The sequence below is a fragment of the Opisthocomus hoazin genome, chromosome 9 (genome assembly GCF_030867145.1).
Source record: "Opisthocomus hoazin isolate bOpiHoa1 chromosome 9, bOpiHoa1.hap1, whole genome shotgun sequence".
Taxonomy (NCBI): Eukaryota; Metazoa; Chordata; class Aves; order Opisthocomiformes; family Opisthocomidae; genus Opisthocomus; species Opisthocomus hoazin.
In genome coordinates, this window is record NC_134422.1 from 8,196,918 (window position 1) to 8,218,610 (window position 21,693).

Here is a 21,693-nt window from a genome sequence, read left to right on the forward strand (position 1 = left end):
GCAACAAGTCTTGATATCTCAAGCGATATGAATCTAATTAGCATTGCAACTACTTAACAGCTTTAATGATGAATTACATTTAAAGCAAAAGAACTATAACTTTATTTTTAAAACCTCCATGAAAAGAGATGTCCACAAAACTTAAATATCTTCCAAAGATATTTTATCCTCAAAGTTACGATATGTAAAACAATCTCGGTGAACTTGTATTTATAATGATTGTAGGATGTGAAACAGACCTTGGAAGGCTCTTGATTTTCTTTCCTAATTTAATTTTATTTAGAAATTGAATTTTTTGATCAACATAATTACACATACTTCAAACTGATAAAGGATAAAAAGGATCAGCCAGAACAACTTGTAATTCCGGAGAGTAGATGATCTTCATCTTTATAACTGAGGTCACTTTTCTATGCCCATAGATAAAAAAGGAAACAGTGAAAAATGAGCCTAAAAATCAAAGTTATATGAAGTAAAGGAAATAGGCTTGTCAAAAAGATTAGAGTAGAATAAGGGTCCTAGAGAGACTAGCTGTATCATGTAAGTAAATACTCCATTAATAGCCCTTCTAAAATCAACAGGAAAGGAACAATCCAAAAGGAGTAAGTCATCAGAATTTTATCCTCATAAAAACACAGCACTTACCCTTTATTGATGAATTAACCTGCTCTTAGGCCTGAATTAGCACTGTCTCTAAACCTCTCCACGTTTTGTGTCAACCTGTTCTGGTATTACTTAATTTATCACTTACTAGGTAAAACCTTAACAGTTACATACCTCCTGATGTTTATACTGGTTGAATCATACACGTGTGGACCTGAAGGACCCCATGGAGATCATTCAGTTCAACTTTTCTCCAAGAAGGACTACAAGCACCACTACACCAGGTCTGCTGTGGGTACCTGTGGCTTTTTTGCTAGCTGAAGTTTGAAATCCTCCAAGGGGAAAGATTCCACGATCTGTCTCAGTAACCTATTCTAGTGCTGCACTAACATCATAGTGAAGAATATTTTCCTAATGTCCTATCTGAACCTCTCAACACACGGTTTGTGACCACTGGCTCACACTATCCATTCGTACAATGCTGCCTATTTTTCCCCTTCAGTTTTGAAAAGGGAAGAAGACCAAGCAATTCTATTGAAGAAGTAAACCAGATTTTGGACAGAAGAATAATAGAAAAAAATGTATCTTAGGGGCATGAGGTGACTGTGTGTGTCCAAATTCTCAGTCTCCATGCAAAGCTCAAATAAATGAGCCGAGACAGTGCTGATGCATACCAAAGTTGGAGCACGGAGCGCAGGCAAAGGCACTCCTGACCAGTACTGCCCTACAGCCAAGTCTATCTCCTGTACTTACAGCATACTGCCGTGGTCAACTGCCCGTTCGACAGCCCCACCTACTAAATTCAGCTTGCCAGCCCAATCTGTGGTTCGCCAACCAGCGGGGTGAGATATAGTGCTGGTACAGAGCATTATCAAGAGAGCAATAAAATATTTCTTTGTAAGCAATGAATTGAGTCTCAAATGAAGAATTACATCTGTAGAACATATTAAAGTGAAACTCTGGTGATTCTGGGAACTAAAATGAAAAACAAAGTTGAGTGCTCTTGCTTTTTGTCCTTCTGCTAGCTGACTGCTACAGAATTGCAAACTTTATAGAAGGAAATTATTTTCCTTGTGGCATAAAAAAAAAAAAAATCCTATCTGACCCAAATATGGCTCATAATTGATGCAACCTGAAAAGTCATTTTGTGATGCATCTCCTGCTAACAAATCATACACTGAGATCCTAAATATAACAAAACCCAGACATATGAAGACACTTTGGTATGAAAAGAAGACAAAATCTACAGATTTTTTTTTAAAAGTAAACAAACAGGTGAAAAAAGCAGGCACTTTTGGACACCCAAAACCTTCAACTCATGAGGACTGCACACCTAGCTACACTTTTTGAGCATATTAGTTGGAAATGAATTATGCCAATTGGTTTAATAAAACAGATTACTTCTTTTTATGGATCTTGCTTCAGTTTACCTAAATTTTTAAGTAAAACTATACATAATTTGTATAGTCCAGTGACAGCTGTGATAGTCAATGGATAAAGTAAACCGCATCCAAGTATATAATCTTTATCAGTAAAATAAAACCTCTTAAAATACAAATTTCCTAATAAAATGATGTCAAAATTAAGTGAAACTTTAGTGGCTATAGAAGCATCTGTGCATCCTGATATGGAAAATATGTGTAGTCTTGGCTGTGGAGAGGAAGCTGTCTACATTACTATATGACTGCCTGTCCCTTGGTTATTTTTAGGCACCACCAACAGCTTTAGAGAAAATTTGAAAGAGGCAGAAATATAATTTTATCATAATCTGATTAAATTATATGACTGACATGTCCCTCTTCCTTTTTGGTTACAGGATGATTTTATTGCAGCAAAGGTTCATAATTTCACTGACATTTCGAACTCCAAACTTCAATTGCCTTCAAATCTGAATTTTACTGATTGTTTAAAAAGACATTCATAGGTGAAGTGTGTTTAACACTCTTCATTCTACACAGAAAAGTTCTTCTTGAATTTCCTGAAGATGGTCCTCTTCCTTGTAAAATTAGCAAAGGCTAATAGCCATGTGCAACTCCGTATCACTGCTAAATGTAATAGAAATGTTTTAGCAGGCTTATTGGCCAACTACCCTATCCATCTTATATAAATAAAGATCAGACAGTATTCACTATGGATAGATAAATGTCAATATTCAGAGTGTTTTTCATCATGCTCGATCAAAGAGATCTGTTGCTTTTGCTACTGCTGCACATGGAGAATGGCTTGACTGCAATAGAGTAGAAACTTCTGGGTTTGAATTTCACCAAAAAATGGCTCCCATTTCTTCTTACAAGAAGAATGCTGTGAATTATGTGATTCACTCTCTTAAAATTACAAAAAGGGTTGTCACTATCTCCTATTTTTTCCATTGCCCACTGAAATTTTCACCTAAGGGGATGAGAAACAATTAATATATCATGAGAATAAAGGATGCAGAAACTGATTGAAACTGCTGTATATGTTGTTTACATTAACTTTGCCTAACCCAGTATTTTTGCCTCTTCCAAAAATTAGTCTCTGAAGAATTTAATGATTTTATCTACAGCATCTCCCATTAAAATGAAGTATTCAAACTCAAATGCATGCCAGGACTCAGGAAACTAATTCTGCTTCCTCCAGTAAAAAAACCCAGACACAAAACCAACCAACCAGAAGACATTAAGTGGGTAACAGATTCCACTAGGTACTCAGGAATTTGATGTCCACCAAAACCTAGAAGAGTTAAATGATTTGAAGTGTCAAACATCTGCTTGAGCAGATGTAAAAAAAAACCCAGAACTGGCACACAGTGGAATGAGTACAGTTTCCTGGTTATGAAGAACATGTTCTGCAAAATATTCATTTTGGCTGTGGCTATCACTCTTTTTTCAAACAATTTCTATAATAATACTAGCTGAATACTCAAGCGGGAATGTGCAGAACCCAAGTTACATTTCACTTGGCATAAGAAAAGGATAAGATATTCTTTTCCAACTCACTAAACAATGTGGATTAGCTATTCACAACAACATAAAAATATTATCATATCATACAGTTTGTCAAACAACTCACAGCAAAAGTGAGCTGTGGAGTACTTACCAGTAGAGTAGAAGCAATATAAATCTTATTGCTATAGATTACTAGAAAGGTCATTCCCTCAAATACTTACATATGGGCTTTTGATAAAAAATAAAAATACAGCAAAATTTACAAAAAGAAATTACTTTTTTGCTCATGATTTTAGTTGCCAATGAATAAGATATTAACACAAATTGGAGTTTAAGATACTGAAGAGCAAATAGATACGAGTTGGGCACTATTCCCCATAAAACCTGTTACATCTCTTCTCTAACTCAGGCAAATCCTGTAAGTAAATGCAACTAGTCACTTTTCTCATTAAATCCATACCTTCAAGGTAGGGATTATGACTCTTAACTTTTTTTTTTAAATGCGGAAGGTTAAATTTGTAAACTATAAATATTTCATACATGCATGAGTCTAGTTTGACTAGGAAGCAAACATATGTCTACCTTTGCATACAGCTTTCTTAAAGCTTAGATCTGACACGGTGGGAAAAGGCCTTTGTAGACAGGTTGCATCAGGGGGAGTGGGCATTGGCTTGGCAATAGGAAAAGTGACCCAATCTACATATAATAAAGATAATTTTTTTGTGATTTCTGTAGTTCACTTCGTCTTGTGGTTAATCATACAAACTTAACAGAAAATTGTGCATAATTTTTGCAAAGATATGGGAGAAAACATGAAGGTATGCAAATATATTGTGTCTAGTTGTTAAGACGCTTTTGGATAGGAATTACAATCAAGTAATTATAAGTAATTGGATAAGTTTATTACAGAATTATATTGACTTTTGCTTCCTAGCAATTTCCTGGCTTTCTTTTTTTCTTTTCTTTGATGCACCAATGAAATCTCAGCTGCTTATACCAATGTCATCTATCAGGCTACGGTTAGAGTCTCAAAGGAAGAAGAATGATATCTCCGTTTAGCATGGGAAGAGGGCATGGGAAGCAGAAAGAAAAGAAAAAAAAGAGACGAAGATTATTACTTAAGTAACAGGTTGCTACCTCTTTAAAATTAATTTAATTTTCCCTTCCATTCCTCTTCAATACTTGTGAATATTATCAATGAAATAAAGCCACTGTCAAATAAGTCAGTTTTACTGGGTTACATAAAAACTAGAAACAAAACATCTGCAGTGATACAAAGAAATAACATTGTTTCGGATAGAAGCCTGTAGTCTTGCATGGCTGCATAACGTTTCTCTGAACAAAACAGCAAGTTTAGGTTTCGTGTGTAAACCTTTGGTTTCCCATATTTACATAGCAATTTTAACTGGAATTAAAACCAGCTTTTAAAATCATTTCAAAATGGAAAATGCTCACTGTAAAGAATCTTTTTCAAGATCTGCTCGCTTTAAGATGACATATTTTGCATTGTTACCACAATGGAATTTATTAATGCTTGTGGCTCTTGCTAGCTTGGGCATTTTTTGCAAATATGATCCTGCAACAACATAATACAGAGGAAGAGTAGGTGTTTATGTGAGGTGTCATCAATTATGAACCAAGGTCACCGCATGCTGTATTCTCTGTGAATCATGTTATAGGCACTCTTACATAGCCTGAAGGAAAATATACCAAATTATCATATTCTTTTTTCGAAAAAACATTCTGATTATTTTTGACCCAAGTTAACATTCAGTCTAAAAGTGCCAAGAAGAGAGATGATTTCAATTTAAGCTCTATTTAGCCCATTGCAAGAGAAAAAACAGTAAATGACCTCCATACATTGGATAATAATTTAAGCATGCTCTGCAGTTTAAAAATTAATGTAGCATTGTTGTGCTAACATACTTATTATTTTTTTATCCTAAATTAAAAAACAGGTAACTAATACTAGAGTGAGAGGTATCTAGACCAAGTTAAAAGAGCCTAGTGCAGAATTTCTCATCCTGTTGACCACTGAATACAATGTGGGACTACACGTGATCTACAAAACAACAGCAATATATGTATCTGCCTCTGCCTAGTTGCCATCAAGCGTGCCAGCAAACAAACAAACAAAAAGTTAAAAAACATCCTACAAAATGTAGCCTAATTTGTGTGTGTTTGTAAAAGAAAACTATGATAGCCAACATTGCACAAGACGGTCAAGGAACTGTTAAAAGATTAGGTTCTTGGAAAACGGGCTGTGAAATACAGAATCTAGAGGTTTCCATCACTAAAGACACTTCTTGAATCTATTAATTTCAGCAAAGGAGACGTGTCTGACAAAGAATGAAGTATCTTACCATCTCATCCACACAACAGGCACAAAATGGTAGCTGTAGTACAAACCATCAGAGTGTTTAAATAGCATAAACACTTCCTTGAAGGCATTGCCTTTAGGAATATCAGGACAAATCCTTCCCAGACATCGGTACTAGAGGAGTAGCACTGAAGATTATCTGTAGTGATGACCTTTACAGGATGGATGTCTGCCCGTTCATTTAGAATTGGATTGGGACTTGGTTTTGTTTCAGATGTGTCTCCCCTAAAACTGAACGGGGATGTCATTACCTCTTGCTGTAGTTCTGTGAAAGGCATCTTGATGAAAGTAAGAACTGAGCATTTTCTTTTGAATGTCAGGCATGAGACCTCTGACAGACCAAACTGATAAACCACCCTGGCTTACACTAGCACTCCCTGATACTGCAGTACAATGCCAGTGACAAATACAGTATTTTGTTGCCAGAAAAAGGCAGTTTTGTATTTAGTGTGTGTATGAAATGCAACCCTGCAAACAAAATGGTGAATGGTGGCAGTGTCATCATCTTGCTCTTATGCCTTTAAACATACTAAAAAATAATCACCGGGCCAGCTGGTCAACTCTTTCCAAATATGCAAGAGTGCTCTTAATTTAAGTGCTGCACTTAAGATAATGGTCAATATGGAACATCGACTAGTTAACATCAACGATATCAAGCAAACTTCCTTCTCAGGAGCCCCTGAATGCACCGCTGTGCTCTGCTAATTCAGTTGAAAACATTCCAGTCAGTAGCACTAAAAAGAAAATGAAAACCAGAAAGTCCAGAATAGATGCAGCTCTCATTTTTAGAGTGACAAACAAACATATAATGCTAACATCCAAACTTGCGTACAATGAAAACAGATTTATTTCAACTCTGCACAGACTGAAGAGGAATAACGAATGTTCTGTGTTCATATGTAGCTGTTAAGGTCAGGCCTTTTTCTCTTTATTGACTTTGCCCACAGGCTTCCTACACAAGTCCAACAGGGCTGGAAAATAGGATCCATGTCTTTAAAACCCTAGCCCTGCATCTTTATCCAATGGAATATACTTTGGGTGAAAGAGGTGTCATGAGAAGTAAGAGGCAATGCTGGAAAGCAGCTTCCAGCTGCTATGATATGGCAGTCTTTCCATAAATAATGGTCTGATCTGAAAGGCTCTTCGTTGTAGATCTGCTTAATGTTTCGAATTTGTATTTGCTAAATGCAGAGTGTATCCCTTCTCGCACGAGACCATGTTTGAAAGCACTGAAGAGAGTAATTTAAAAGAAACTATAATACTCTTTGCAAGCCTCATAGTCGTTGCTATAGCCTGAACACTATAGCACTTATACAAATAGACACAGCTGCAGTCCCTGCCAGACACAGTTTTATGCAAGAACAGCAATTGAGAACAACTGAAAAAAAAAGAAAAAGGAACATATTAAATTTCAAAACTTGTATTTTGGTGTTCCTAGTTGCTGTTTTCCTCCAAATCATTTTGAAATCTACTCCTTTCACCTCCTTTTAAAGAAATGGAATTAGGAATCTCCAGGCACTTCCGTCTTGGGTTAATTTCTGAAAGTTTTAAGAATACCAAAATAGCTTAGAGAGACTTACAGAAAGGAGGTAGTGTTCAATGAGAGTCACTAGTCAATTTTTCATTTACGCAAAGAATAAGAAAGTTCCTATTGGAATGGATCAGACATGGGCTTATCTCCCTAGAAGAGGAAGGATCCTGCAATAATTGCTTTAGGGAGCATTATATCCGTCACAGCAATTTCAAGGGACTCTTCATGGCTTGTACTGGATGCACTCTGCACGGGAGAGTATCTCCCCAAACTGACCCACCAAAGGTTTCTGTATCCCCGCCAGGTCCTGAAAAGTGATTTGGCCCCAGTCCCTTTCCCTGACCAGGTTACAAAACTGGTTCTACTCATTTAAGGATTCTCACTTTACAAACACATTTTAAGTGATAGAGAGACACAACGATCTATTATTTATGGCAAGTAATAAAAGGTAAGTCTTTTCTACTTTTCATTCATCGCTCACATACATACACATATAGATCTCTCATATCTCACAGGTTCAAGGTCACCAGAGCTTGATAAACAGCCCACGAAGAAAATAACCATACCTGTTTTATGGAGTTACTAGTTTCCAACTCCTCCCAACTCAGCCTAAAACCCCGAAACACCACTTCCCTCAAAAAAACCTCACTTGTGTTAGCTTATGCAGCCGAGAACTTCTTTTGACATTAACATCAAATAAGCACTGTGTAATTTAGTATCCATTACTTGAGGGAAAAGAAAATACTTTGGGCATTGCTTAGACTCATAGCAACGCTGATCCAACTAGAAGACCAAGAGCTCTGGGATCACAAAGCAGGACAGAATAGCTAAGCGTGTAGATGAAATTCAGGTGAGAGGCATGAAGACTTCAAAAACATTTCATACAGTGGGTATGGTAGACTACACAGAAAGAAATCACAAGATTAGGTAAAAAGCAAACACCAATCCCTGACACCACAACAGCCATCTCCATTCCACAAGGTTGCCAGAATGCCAATCAGTTTCTAAACCAATATTTTATGTCATTTACCTTAATATTTACTTATATTTGTCTTTTCAAATAGTTAGTACTTTAAAAATACAGCTGAAAAATTTGTGAAGATTAGCATACAGCATGAGGAGGCATTGTTTAAAATTAAGACGTTTTGGTAGTATGTTACACCAACCATTCCTCAACAGGTATTGCTAAACTACTGCTAAACTTTTTTTAAGGCTGACATCAGCAAGATTCTGACAGCTTACAAAGTCATGTCCCTATGCTAGCATAAATATTAATTTCCTGCTGGCCTTCCTATACTTCCCAGATTTGCTAATTTGTCAAAAGAGAAAGGCCACCTGATCTTCATATAACTTAAATGGGGATTACATCCACACTTATCAGCTGAGGACCTGAGCTGCAATGTCTAATGGTCTTCTGATATTTTCCTAGACTCAAGTCAAAACACAATGCAGTTTCAAAATTTATCAGCATGCTAGTGAGCATGCAACTGGGAGACTGTGCTAGCACAGAAAATGCTTTCGTTCATTTGCACCTCTATCTAGTCATTAGAAACTGTGGAGAAGCAGAAAACAGCTCTGGCACAGACCTATCAGTGACATTTGGTTATCGTTTTTTCCCTACCTTCTTCTGCAGCCCTGGGAATGGCAGGTGAGCGAACCAAGAACCGCCCTGAAGGCCACCAAGTCTCCAGCTCTAATCCCATGCTTCAGCATCAGACTGCTCGATGCTCTAGGACAGTTTCTAGGCTAATATTGGTAAAACCAACTGCCAGCGTAACAAACCGTCAGCGCTGGGGGGTCCGAGAGGTGCGTACGTACGGCGATTCAGCTCTGATCCTGGAAAAGGGGCTGTGGTGGATGGAGAGGGAGCAGAACCCCCAGCAAAGGGGAGCGTGGAGTTTTCCCCGTGTGAGGGGAGGCGAGGCAAGGCGAGGCGGCCGGGGCCTTGCTCCGCAGGGCCAGCACCCGCAGCCCTGGGGAGCTCTGCCGCGTAGGGGCTGCGGGTTTGGACGGTCACTGGAGGAGTCTTCACCCCGAGAGAGCCGGGAGCGGGAGGAAGGCAGGGCCCGCCATGGCGAGGGGAGGCTGACAGGACGCGCCCTAAGCCCCAGGTCCCGCCGCGCCTTCCCGAGGCGCCTCGCGGGCTCTCGAGGGCGAGGAGCCCCTGCGGGGCGACCCGCCAGAGCCCTTCCCGCCACCTCTCCCGCCCCGCGGCCCCCTCGCACGCCGCTCCGCCCGCGGGCGAGCCGCCGCCCGGCTCCCGCCCTCGCCCCGCCGCCGGCGGTGCTCCCCGGGGCGGGGAGGGGAGGGAGGGGAAGGGCAGCGCGGGGAGGCGGCACCGCTCTCCCACCTGCCCCCCTCCGCCGCCGGCGAGGTTAGCGATGAGGCGGCCGCGGGGAGCGGCTGGCGGGGAGCAGCCGGAGGAGTTTGTTCGCCGCCTGTCCCCGTCTCCCTGATGCTCTGAGCCGGAGTCTCCTCCTCTCCCCGGGCTCGCACCCGGGCTGGATGCTCCGCTCGCTCCCCGCTTCGCTGCCACAGTCGCCAGCCGCTTCCCGCCGCCCCGCGGAGCAATGGAGCCGCCCGCTGCCCCCCTGGACACCACTCCGGACCCCGCCATCGTGCAGCCCCCCGGGGCCAGCCCGCCGGTGCCCGCCCGGGAGCAGCAGGAGCAGCTGCGGATCGGGGAGAGCGGGCAGTTCAGCGAGGGGCTGGAGGACAGAGGTGAGCAGCCGCCCGTCCCTCACCGGCGCCCGCCTTCCTGCGCGCTGCCCTCCGCCGCTCCGTGCCCCACCGCCCCCCCCAGCCGTCCCGGGGCGCCCGACGCCCGCCTCCCGCAGCGCTTCCTACACCCTCACGCCTCGCCCTCCTCACGCCGCCGCAGCAGCCCTGCCCGCCCCCGCTCCTTCAGCCCCGGCAGCCCCAAGCCGGCTCCTGCCCTCCCAAACGCCCCCACCAGCCCGTCTCCTCCGGACCCCCTGGCTCGTCCCTCACCCTCCGGCGCCTCCCCGCAGACCCCGGCCTCCCGCGGCCTGAGGGCCTGCAGGCCCCGCTCCCCCTCAGCGCGCCGCTGGCCCCCGCGCCGCCCTCGAAGCTTTTCCCCTTTTTAGTTCTGGTGTCAGCACCCCGCGACGGCTTCGAAGGATTTTTATCAACTCGGTCCGCGGCTCTCCCCACCTCGCCCGAAAACTTGCCTGCCTGGCGGGGGAGCCCCAGGCGAGGGGGAAGAGCCTGGGCCGAGGGGCGCAGGTGGCGGCGGCGGGGCCGCGGCGGCTCCCGGGAGGGGCAGGAGGCGCCGGAGGCTTCCTCGCCGCTGAGGGGAAGGAGGGAGGGAAGGCAGGAGGCCGCCGAGGAGGTTACCTGCCGGCGGGGCTTGGGGTCCCGGCTGGGCAGCGGAGTCAGGGCGCTTGCCTTGCTCCTCGTCACCCTTCCCCTGCCGTATAACGCCCTGCCACCTAACTCGGTTTTTTATTTGCTTGCCAAAATACCTGACCGGCGGTGGGAAGCTGCCCGCTCCTAAACCCTAGTACTCCTTAACGTGAAACACTCCTGCTTCGGACATCTGGTAACGGGAAGGCAGCTGCCATTTTAACCTTTCCCATTGCCCTGTCCTCCACAAACACCTCCAGGCTCCGCTCCCACGCAGTTTGTCTCCATGTTTTAATTTCACATATAGTGCCTCTGTTGCCTTTTCTTCCTTTCTCTTTTTGCTTTCGGCATCCCGGAGTCCATTTTGTGTTCTTGGTCTTCATCACGTCCTACACGTAACCCCTGTATCTCCCATTCATTCCCTGCTTTCCCAATGCCTGTGCCTGCTCACAAACCCTAGACACGCAGTAGAGAGGTAAGGGGGAAGAGCAGTCACCATCCTCCCTGACAGGTTTTGGTCGTGTCGGGCTGGGGACAGCCCTTTTTCCAGGGGTACCCTCGCTGTCACCGCCGATGGCAGAGGACAGGCAGTGTGACTGAGGGTGATTTGAGGCTTCAGTTCTGTTTTAAATAACGGGAGTCAGGAATTTTGATGATGGTTCAAACATGGAAGTTTGATTACAGAAATTTTTGGTTGTGCCCAGTATGACAGAGCTGAAGATGAAAGCTGGCCCTTCTGTTATTAGGGGTAATTCCAAAAAGAGAGTCGACTGTACCTAACCTTATCACCTGCTAGCAGGGAGACAAGACTAAAGATGCTGACTTTATTTCCTTCTCTGCCTTCATACTCTTTCTATGGCCCTTGCAGCAGCTTTCTTTTAGCCTTTCCTGCAGTCACCGATTCATCTACCAGGACAGTTCCGAGCCATTGTTGAGGAAAATCTGGTATGCTTTTTGCAGGTTGTCCCTGTTGAGATTGTTACAATCTGTCCTTTTAGATTGTACTTTTTCTTATGATCCTTTCCAATGAATCATAGCAGATCCAGTTATAGAGATGATACTTCCATGACTGCTAAAAATAAAAACTAACCCTAAATTTTGGAATATTTGCTCATTAAGAGTCAGATCCAAAATCAGTGATAATTGTGTGGATGGGGTCCTTAAATTAACATCTTAGGTGAACAATTTTTCTATTAGCCTTATCTCTTCCACAAATTCTAACTTGACATTTTAAAACGATCCCTTAGCCAAATAGAAAAGTACTTCTGGTAAGTCAGCATATGGTAAAGAATATCCTAGAATCACTTCACAAATATGCCAAGCTTGTGTTCTGCAACTGTTAGGCAGGTTTTTTCTCCTGATTTTTTTATGGGAAGAAAATCTGTTAATATAGGAAGGTACTGAAAGATAAAGTAGAAATCTGGTGGATTTAACTAGCTCTTCATCTTTTCTTTACCTTAAGGATATCTATGTGTTAATTAATGGCAATAAAATTAGTGTGTTAATTTCAGGGTGGAGGAATTTTGTCAGTAGATACTAGCTTTTTATTTTTGTAGCAATGCAGGTCATACTGAAAGATTATCTTTCAGCCTCCTGTGGATGCTTAAAACTTGTTTTCTTATGGTCAGTGGAAAAATATGGAGGTTTACCTTGTGAATTGTGTTGTTGCGTGTAAATTAACGAGCTGTTGTTGCTTCTAGATAATTTTCATGCTATGGGCTTGGTAGTCACGTGAATGAGGTTTTTTTTGTGTGCCGTCCCCTAGGACACTCGTAAGAATAATATGGTCTTTCTCAGGGATGAAAATGGTAAATACAGAAAATTTATTTGAATTATTTTAGGAAGGAAGGGATCACCTCTCTGACAGAATATGCCAGCCATTTTGAGAGAGAGAAAGACAAACACACAGACACACACACACGGCAGAAGTGGTTTAGTTTTATAAGGATTGCAGTCTCTGTCATACTGGACACGTGCTTGACATGTGAATAGTAATCAGTAGTGTTGCACTAGCTGTGGGGCTTATTATTCATTTCTCAATTTAATTAGGATATTATTTGTTTTGTAAGTATCAACTGTGTGTGTTGGACTTCCCAGGTAATAGTGAGCTGTAGCCATGAATTATAGGGTGTCTTTAAAGAAAGATACAGGTGAGGATGTGTGTCATTTGGATCTGTGTTTATTTGAGGTTTGAAATATTGAGAATCCAAATTGGCTAAGACAACCTACTTTGCTTTGTATTCCAACCTGATTTGGGCTGTAATTTGAAGTCCTTCGTTTGGGGAGGGAGCAGGAGGGGCAAACACACAAAATGTGAGAAGATGTGTTTTCTCCATGGTCAAATTAGTAGAAATCTCTCTTATATTTCAAAATATATTGTTAAATTACCTCATATGAGACAGCAATTAAACCGTGCATCATTTTATATAGTGGCAGAGGATAGGGCAAACCTTGGGGGGAAAAAAAAAGATCCTTCACACAAATGAAAGCAGGCTATGCAAGAAATAGCAGCGCAGTAAAAGACTCAAACCTTTCAGAGTTGTCATCTGGCAGTTTTCATGTACTAAACAGACAAAGAATGCACATAAAAAGAAACAGACATAATTTCAATATAGGGCCTAAGAATTCCCCTGCATGAAAGTTTGTGTATTCTTTTCCGTTCATAAAGAAGGGAGTGTGTAGCACAAAAGTGAAGTGATATTTTAGATTTTCTACAAACACAATACAAGCATAAAATTCTCACAGTGACTTTCTGAACTACCATAAAGAAACTCTCTCTCTTTATTGTAACTGAGGTGAAAAAAGCATGAAGAATTTTTCCAAGGCAGCGTGAATCCCACCAATTATGCTAGGATTAGAACCAGTAATTTTGACAGACTTCAAGTGGCAGAATAAAATCTGGCCGCTCAAATTGTTACGAACCCTGGATGCCTGATCCTTTGCTGACACATTGCTGCCCTTGAGGCAGAGATGTCTGATTCACTCCTGAATTGATTCCAAAACCATTGCAGTTTTCAGTTAGTATATTACAGTCAGCTGGAATTAATATCTGGTAACGTTAATAAACTTGGTTAACCGCAGTGTGGATGCAGGACTACACTGATAACCAGATCAGGGGTCCCCGCCTTGAAAGTGGCAATAGCCGTCAGAGAGAAAACTGGTGAAGGTGAGGGTAGTAACAGCTTCAGCTGTTATGTTTCAGTCTGCCGCTGAGTCTGCCAGAGCCCCTGTTCTCATCCCTTTGTCTAAGACATTAGACCAGCTACTGAGAGGCTGTGCTATTAATCCAGTGCCCCAGTTCAATGCATTCAGTGCAGGCAAGTCCCTCTGAAAAGTGATCATCATCTAAGAGAAACCACCCACATTTTCTGGAGTAATTCATTAAGAAAGTTAAAAGCCATCAGGCGTTCTCTCCAGTTAAACAGATTTGAGCTGGAACTTGCTCCTGATCAAGAATGTGTGCTTCAAATTAGATGAGTATATTAAGCACAGAAGAATCTGGATGGGATATACAGAAGGCAAATGTGTTAAATTCTGAATGTATTTTAAAAGTGCCTTAAGGCTCAGACTGAGAGAATGAAAATCAAAGTGTGTTGTTATAGTCTTCATTTTTAATCTGAGTTCTCCTCTGTGATTGAAAACAAGTGGACAAATGACTTCCACAAATTGAATGCATCAAAAAAGAGAGAAAGCAATCCCATTTCCTTGTGTTCAACAGACTTCTGTGCTGATTGCAATAAGGACAGGACTGGTTCTTCAGTTAGTTTTAGATGGGGATGTATTCTTACCTCACACGAGGGACGTTATGCTTCAAGAAGTTTTTTTCAGCTGTGAATAGCTTTAATTCTAGAGTATGCCTGCTTCTACTTCGATGATTCCTGTGCTTGGGTAGATTATCTCGCAGAGACTGGTGAGCACGAGTTTTTCTCCTATGTTAATCATGTTCAGGATCCTGAAGTTCTGAAATGAGTGTTGATCTGAGTGAGTTTAGGACCGAGCCCTTTCTTGTGTAAATGTATAGGTGGAAAACGTGATGTGAATTTCCAAAACTGCCCTCTAATTGCAGTGCTCTTGTTGGGTGACTGATGTGTGGGTCTTTCTGTGTGAAATCAAAACTACCTGTGTGTGCTCTCCTTGCTTACTCACATGTTTCCGGTGGCTTCATTCGCTTAACTTTAATAATGTGAGCAGGATTTGATTCCATATTGATTCTTTATGTAATATAGAATGAAAGTATGTGATCTAGGTCTGAACTAACACAGCTGTGTTTATAAAAGGAGCAATGTATTGTTCATACCCTCTTTGCTTATTGCTTATCAGGTTTGCTAGAAAGCAGTACAAGGCTAAAACCTCATGAAGCTCAAAGCTACAGAAAGAAGGCATTGTGGGTTTCCTGGGTCTCCATTATTGTCACACTGGCTCTTGCAGTGGCTGCTTTCAGTGAGTATTGGGAATATTTTAAATCTTCACACTTCTTCTCCCCCCTTTGTTTTTCTTTTGGGCTCTCAGAATCTTTGTGGAAGCTGTCTCATGTTTTTTTCTTCACAACTCCTAAAAAGGTTTCTTTCTAGACTGCCTGTGTCTGCATGGTGCTTATAAATTAGTAAAACTGTTGTTTTTTTCTGCAGAGGATAGGGTTATTGAAGGTTGGAGAAAGAAACAGGAGATGTTGATTCCTGCTAGCATTTATGCATATGGGAACTGTTCTTTTTACAGGATAGTGTAAAAATCATTACGCAGTGGATTGCCTTTAACCAAAGAGGTCAAATATGGCAAGTCTTAATCCACCTGGGATTTGTAGTGGGAATGCTATATTAAATAATAGTGAATTGTAAGAGAGAAATATATAATTTATCTGTTTTACACTGACAGATACCCTAACACAATGCTAATCTGGAGGAGAAATACCAGTTTCTTTTTAAGCCAGTGTTTTTCTTTAAATTTCAAGACATTTGTCTAGTTTACCTTTATACAAAGAATTTAAAAAAAAAAAAAGCAAACCACTTTTATATGGAAAAAATGAAATATGTTTCTTTTATTTCAAAACAGGAAAAAATGCTACTTTGTGTAAATAAAGATATATTCAGTTCAATGCAAATTTGTAAAATTCCAGCATTCTATTTTGGTCAATTAAGTAACACTGCCTTACTGTAAGGACAAAAAGAAATGTGGAATCTGGAACAAAACACTTGCAGTGACACAATCTCTGTTTACAAGAAGGAAAAAACAGAAGTGGTTGGATTTATGTGTTTATATAAACATAAGGAAAGCTCTGCCTTGGAGACAAGACATCTAAGGTGTCTCAAGACAGCATTCTTCAGCTTGATAAAGACAGACTTGCATTCTTTGTCTTTTTTTTTTTTAATTTGAAGCTGCAGCAGCATGTGTTTTATTATTCTAATTTGCAGTGTACGACCTGCTGCTGAAGTTGGTATCAGCTCCCAGGAGAGATTGTTAGAATCTGACCAAACGGTCTCTGAAAAGTCAACATATATTACTCGGAGCGATTTATATAGAAACACAGGTACAATGACTTGATTCCAAAAGAAAAGACAAGAGAAGGAACTCTTAAAGGCAGAATCTAACACTCTAAAGAATTTGAATATTAACAAGAAAGCCAGGCGTCTGAGTTTCTATTCTGTTCTGCTTCATGAAAATGCAATAGTCTGTCTTTGCTACTGAAGTAACATAGAAGAAACCACTGTGTTACAAAATAACTTTGTTACCTATTAACAATATAATTTTAGGGAATATTGAGAAATGGCTTAATTTTATTCTACATTTTCATTTGTCAGAGTTGCAAGACATGACTATAGTTAGGCTACCTGAAAGTTCTTATTTTCTCTTTTCCTTATTTGTGGCACTCTGGTCATGTTTAGAAACCCTACCAAAAAAAACAGCAGAGAAGGTAATCCCTGCCTTGATATACTGTGACTGCATACTCAGCTGGAGTGGATAGGCATTGAAGTACTGAAATCAGCTCTTAGTAGTAGGCTAATTATATGTTTTTGAAGTGTACCTTTCCTCATGGTTTGAAGAGGCTATATTTATGAAGTATAAAAGAGAAATCCACATGCAGATACATATTAAATCTGTATGGAGTCTCTTAATAGACAGTTGACAGTTAACTTACATGCCATGAAAGCATTGCCAGGGCTTTTGGTATGCTTAGTGTTAAAAATTTTTAATCTTTGAGGAAAATACAGTGATTCTTCTAGAATGAGTTCGCTCCCCTATGCAATTTCAGCAGTTCTGCTAAGTTTATCATCTCACATTAGCTGCTGTCTTCCTTTATGCTGTCCTTTTAGCAGGTTCCTCTAGCCAATCCATGAGTTGGGAGACTTGCCAGGTGACCAGAGTTTGCTGCCTGTTTGATATAAATGACTAGTTGTCACTTTGGGGTGTCTGACACTGCCAGTTCTTTGCAAACACCTGCTATTTAAAGCATCCTGTTTCCATTTTACTTCTTGTCTGTAATGGTAAAGTGTTAGCAATACAGCCCTGATGTTCCATTTCAGTGAAAAATGGGGACCTGCTGTGCTAATTGTCAAGCTATACTGACTGTATTCTCACTATTTTTTCTGATTCCCCTGTAAATTCTTCCTGTAAATTTCTGTTTTATCCTCTTGTAGGCTTCAAAATACTTTTCTTGGAAGGGTATCTTATGGTGCTGCTTTTGCAGCAGCACATGACAGAGTACAGATACTAGGCCAGGGAAGTGACATTACTTGATAACTGTAGTTGAAGTAATGGAGGACATGGAAGGTAAGAAAAATACTAAGGGGGGTGACACCTGTGTACGTGGTCTGTGTGGAGGGTGGGGAAGTGATTCAGGAGCCTCTTTTTCCAACCACGTGTTTGTAACTAGACTTCCTTTCCATTTTTATGGCCTGCCCCCTGCCTTGAGTGCTGCAGCTTGATCACCATGCTTCCTTTCAAGACTAGTCTAGTTGCTTCCAATGCTATGTTTTTCCAGCATTAAATAAAGTTGGAATGATTTATCTTGAATGATATGAGATGTTTTCTTTTGATGGGATTATGGTGATGCCCCAGCTGAACTCTGATCTTCTTTCACTTGGTAATTTTGAAAGAGATTGATAAATCTTACATTGATCTGGATACATAAAGTAGTTTCCTTATTAGGTAATGATCTATGGCACATGAGACCTGAGATCCATTGATCTGAACTCTCTGTGTTAGACTTACTATTAAAAAAATCCTACGTGTGGTCTATTATAAAGGTGTATAAATTCAAAGTGTGGTATACCTGTATACATGTCATATATTTGCTTCATGATGGGTGTATGGTATGTATTGTCTCTGGGATGGGCTGTTTTGTAGCCTGAAATACCGGAATGCAGAAGGTGAAATACGCATCAAAATGTGTTTGATCTCTAGATTTGGAAAGCTAACTAGGCTAGGCTGGATATGGAGCAGAATGGCTGCTTAAGGCAAAGAGAAATTGTCATCTTTCACTCACCAATATTAACAAGTAAGACTTCTACAGACCATAAGATCAGCTTTTTGCTTTAGCTGAAAGAAGAGATCTCTTACTATCAGGTACTTAATATACTTCATATTACTACAGAAATGCTGTACTTGTGGAAGACCATTGGGAAGCTTCAGCTGCTGTCTTTAAATATAGCTCCTGCTCTCTCTGGTAATCATTGTGGTCTCACTGGCTTTGAGTGCTGTTGAGGGTGTTGCTCTCCAGCATATAGTTGCACAAGGCTTCAGTAAAAATTTTATAGACTTAGATTTGCAAGATCCTTGATGTCAGTGGAGCCCTATGGTATCGTCTTTAGTGGCTGAAAGTTAGGCTGCCTTAGAATCAGTTAAGCATATTCTGACATTGTGGTTTTGTGCAATACTTTTATGATCAGATACTGAGCAATACCTGATAGAGTTAATTTCACTTTTCACCAAAGCCACCTGAAATATGCACGCTTGTGGAATTCTCATCAAGAATGGATTTACATTTTAGAAATATATAGACATAAACTGAGACCGGGCATGACAAAAATTACTAAAATGAACATGAAATTCTTCCTCAGCACCCCAAGTAATATTGGAATAATACTTTTAATGTAAATGTTTCTGTTTTACAATAATATAGTAAAAGAATGATGACTTAGTATGAACATCTTTTTTGCGACATGTATATGTGTAGTATAAGGCTGCAGTCTACTTAATTTCATAATAACAACTATAATTTCTTTCTGCAGCTGCAGTATGGTAGGTTCATACAGAGTCTAGTTTCAGAACCGTAACAGAGGTTGAGGGACTCTTACAGGTGGAATGGAACTTTGGTATTTTGAAACCCATTATTCTTGGTTTCTTGACAATTATGTTACTAAAACACAATTTTGAAAAATATACAAATATAGCTTTTGCTATATTTCTGCTCAAACAGTTAATCTCTGATAATGTTGTCAAAGCAGAAAACAAGCTCTCATGCTGTGTGGTATTTCATGTCCTGTGCAGACTTGTGATTCACAGAAAGTAGCCTGTTCATTTATCTTCCTGACTTGATTAGCTATAATTGTTTCACAGTGAATGGAGTAGTCATATCAATACATCAAAACAATGTATAGACTAAATTCTGCAGTAAAAGCTCTCTTTGTTGTCAGAGATTGGGTAAAGATTTAGAATGTATGCCTTTGTAAACGTAAGCTTTGTAAAGGGCTTTCATGAGGCAGCCGTTCAGATGAGACTTGCAGCCAGCCTGTCACAGCGTGGTCAGAGCATGCCCAGGCATAGGACCTGCATGGTAATGCTCGCAGGAGGAGTTGATGCTGGGCGATTTGCAAAGTGCTGGGGAAATAGAGGCAGGTTGTGAAATCTGTCCTCGTGGTTGCTTTAGAGATGTGATTCTTTAGATCACCACAGACATGTTTGAGGGTTTAGCTTTATAGAAGTAACTGAAAACTGGAGTGCAAAAATAGGTCCATGATTTGAGGTCCTATCATGGTAAGTGTTTAGTCTGGTGTAGTAAATATGCGCTGTTATTTTGAGAAGGTGAATTCTATGAATCTGTATAGTATCTCAGATGGAAGACTGGTAGATACAATTCTGTAAGTGGGAGTATTTTATAGGGTTAGCTCTTGGCCCATGGATAAGATATTACAAGTAAATGCAAAGACACTGACATTCTGATTTTGTATACAAAATCATTTGTGTTTCAGAGTGAATTACTGAAAAATGATTTATTAACATGACCTTCCACATACTAGGATTAGAGAGGCATTTTGTTTGAAATGCATGGTCCATACACTTAGAAATTTCAGGGTAGAGCTTGCTTTCAGATTAAAGCTTCATACCAGTTCTGAGACTGTAACAGACAGATTAAAATGCCAACAAACCTTAGAAAGTCTGAATCCAGGTCCACTTTCTTCATTGGAATGACTAAACTGAGCCATAAAATCTCATTTTGGTTAGCTGCAGGACACGACTGCTGATTCTTCTCCCCTATTATGCTACCCTGTTGCACTGCAAATAGGGTTACCTTGGACAAACATTGAGCAGCTGAAGGTGTCATCCCCTGGATGCTCAGATGTGAATGTATTGATGTAATCTGTCACTCCTTATCTCAGGCATACTACTCGAACAACTGAGTTGGGGAGTCACTGTATTAATTTTGGGATGAATATATGATTTTCCCTGTGACCCATTCATATTCTTGCTTGAAAAATTACATATATGCAGGCTTTCCCTTATGTTTGCACAGTACTTAGTATACCCTAGCCACAGCAGTGGACAGTGATAATAATAAAGAATATAGGTGAAGGTTCGTGGTTCTGAGGCTTTTTAGTTTGGATATCAAATTCAACATTCTTTAAAGGTCGCTGAATTTCAGACAAATGATGGGCATTCAGAACTCCGGCCTGTTTCGGAGTGTCTTGGCTCGGTACCTAAATACAGTTCTCCAGGATCACTGACCACATGAAAAGTCTTGGTCTCTGTGTTTTCTCTTCCAGGAGCTATATAGAATTGCATTTCTCACTCCTAGAGACTTGAGAGGGTGTTTTGGTGGTTTGTTTTTTTTTTAAGTAGAGCACATTACATTTATTCAGAAAGTTACATGTCAAGGGTTGTGCAGACCCTTAAAAGCAAGTGAAGGCTAAATACAGAATAAAACTGCTGAGTGACAGTATACAGATCCGTCATTTTGCATATTTCTCAGGGCATTTGATTACATTAGTTAGAAAAAGGCAGATGCTTCTGGGCTGTAGTGTCACACAAGTGTTAATGAAATATAGAACTTAAACTCCCAAGGTAGAGTTCTGATATTGGTGACTCCTGTGTAACCCTGTCGTCCTTGTTATAGTTGTATCACCACAGTGAAAAGCAGAGTTTGGTCCTAATCATGTTATATGTAAGACCTAAAGGACAAAAAAATCCCTTGCCTGTGCAGCACTGGCAAAAGATAGCCATTTGTATAGGTCAATCTGTACTCAGTAACAGCAAAATGCAATTTTCATTCATTGAAAATGAAATGTGAGGCCGGTAAAGGCCTGTCTTTTTTAGGCATACAAAACTCTAAGTTACTTTCTTGGGAGGAGAAAATAGCATATGGATGTCAAGTTCAAGACTGATAGCTGTTGAACAGAAGTATAGGTCTAAAATCTGCAATGCTTCACACGTCATGAAATCTTTTCCTTAGCTGGCAGGCAAAGTGATGGCAGAAGTCTGTGAAATCTAGAACAGGCTATATGATGATCTCGGTCTACGTTTTTGAACAGTAAACAATTTTAAAAAAATGTTGCTGTGGTGGAAGTTTAGTAAAACAACTGCATTTGTGTTTAAATGCTAACCTTCAAAACATACAAGCCTGTTGAATATGTTGCATTAGAAAATTGCAATTTAATAATTCCTTGTGCTGAGTA

General features: G+C 40.6%; 2 protein-coding genes across 2 annotated transcripts in view; one reads left to right on the forward strand and one right to left on the reverse strand.

Moving 5' to 3' along the window:
* Positions 1-9,503, reverse strand: part of ACMSD (aminocarboxymuconate semialdehyde decarboxylase) — a 48,754-nt gene extending 39,251 nt beyond the window's left edge. Inside the window, exon 1 of the mRNA XM_075429737.1 lies at positions 9,063-9,503. The gene's annotated coding sequence lies outside the window, so the exon portion shown is untranslated. The remainder of the gene's footprint in view (positions 1-9,062) is intronic.
* A 198-nt stretch (positions 9,504-9,701) lies between these two features.
* TMEM163 (transmembrane protein 163) overlaps positions 9,702-21,693 on the forward strand; it is a 110,423-nt gene continuing 98,431 nt past the window's right edge. The window contains exons 1-2 of the mRNA XM_075429738.1: positions 9,702-10,162; positions 15,128-15,247. Coding sequence (XP_075285853.1) covers positions 10,012-10,162; positions 15,128-15,247 — 271 coding nt within the window. The 5' untranslated portion in view covers positions 9,702-10,011. The remainder of the gene's footprint in view (positions 10,163-15,127; positions 15,248-21,693) is intronic.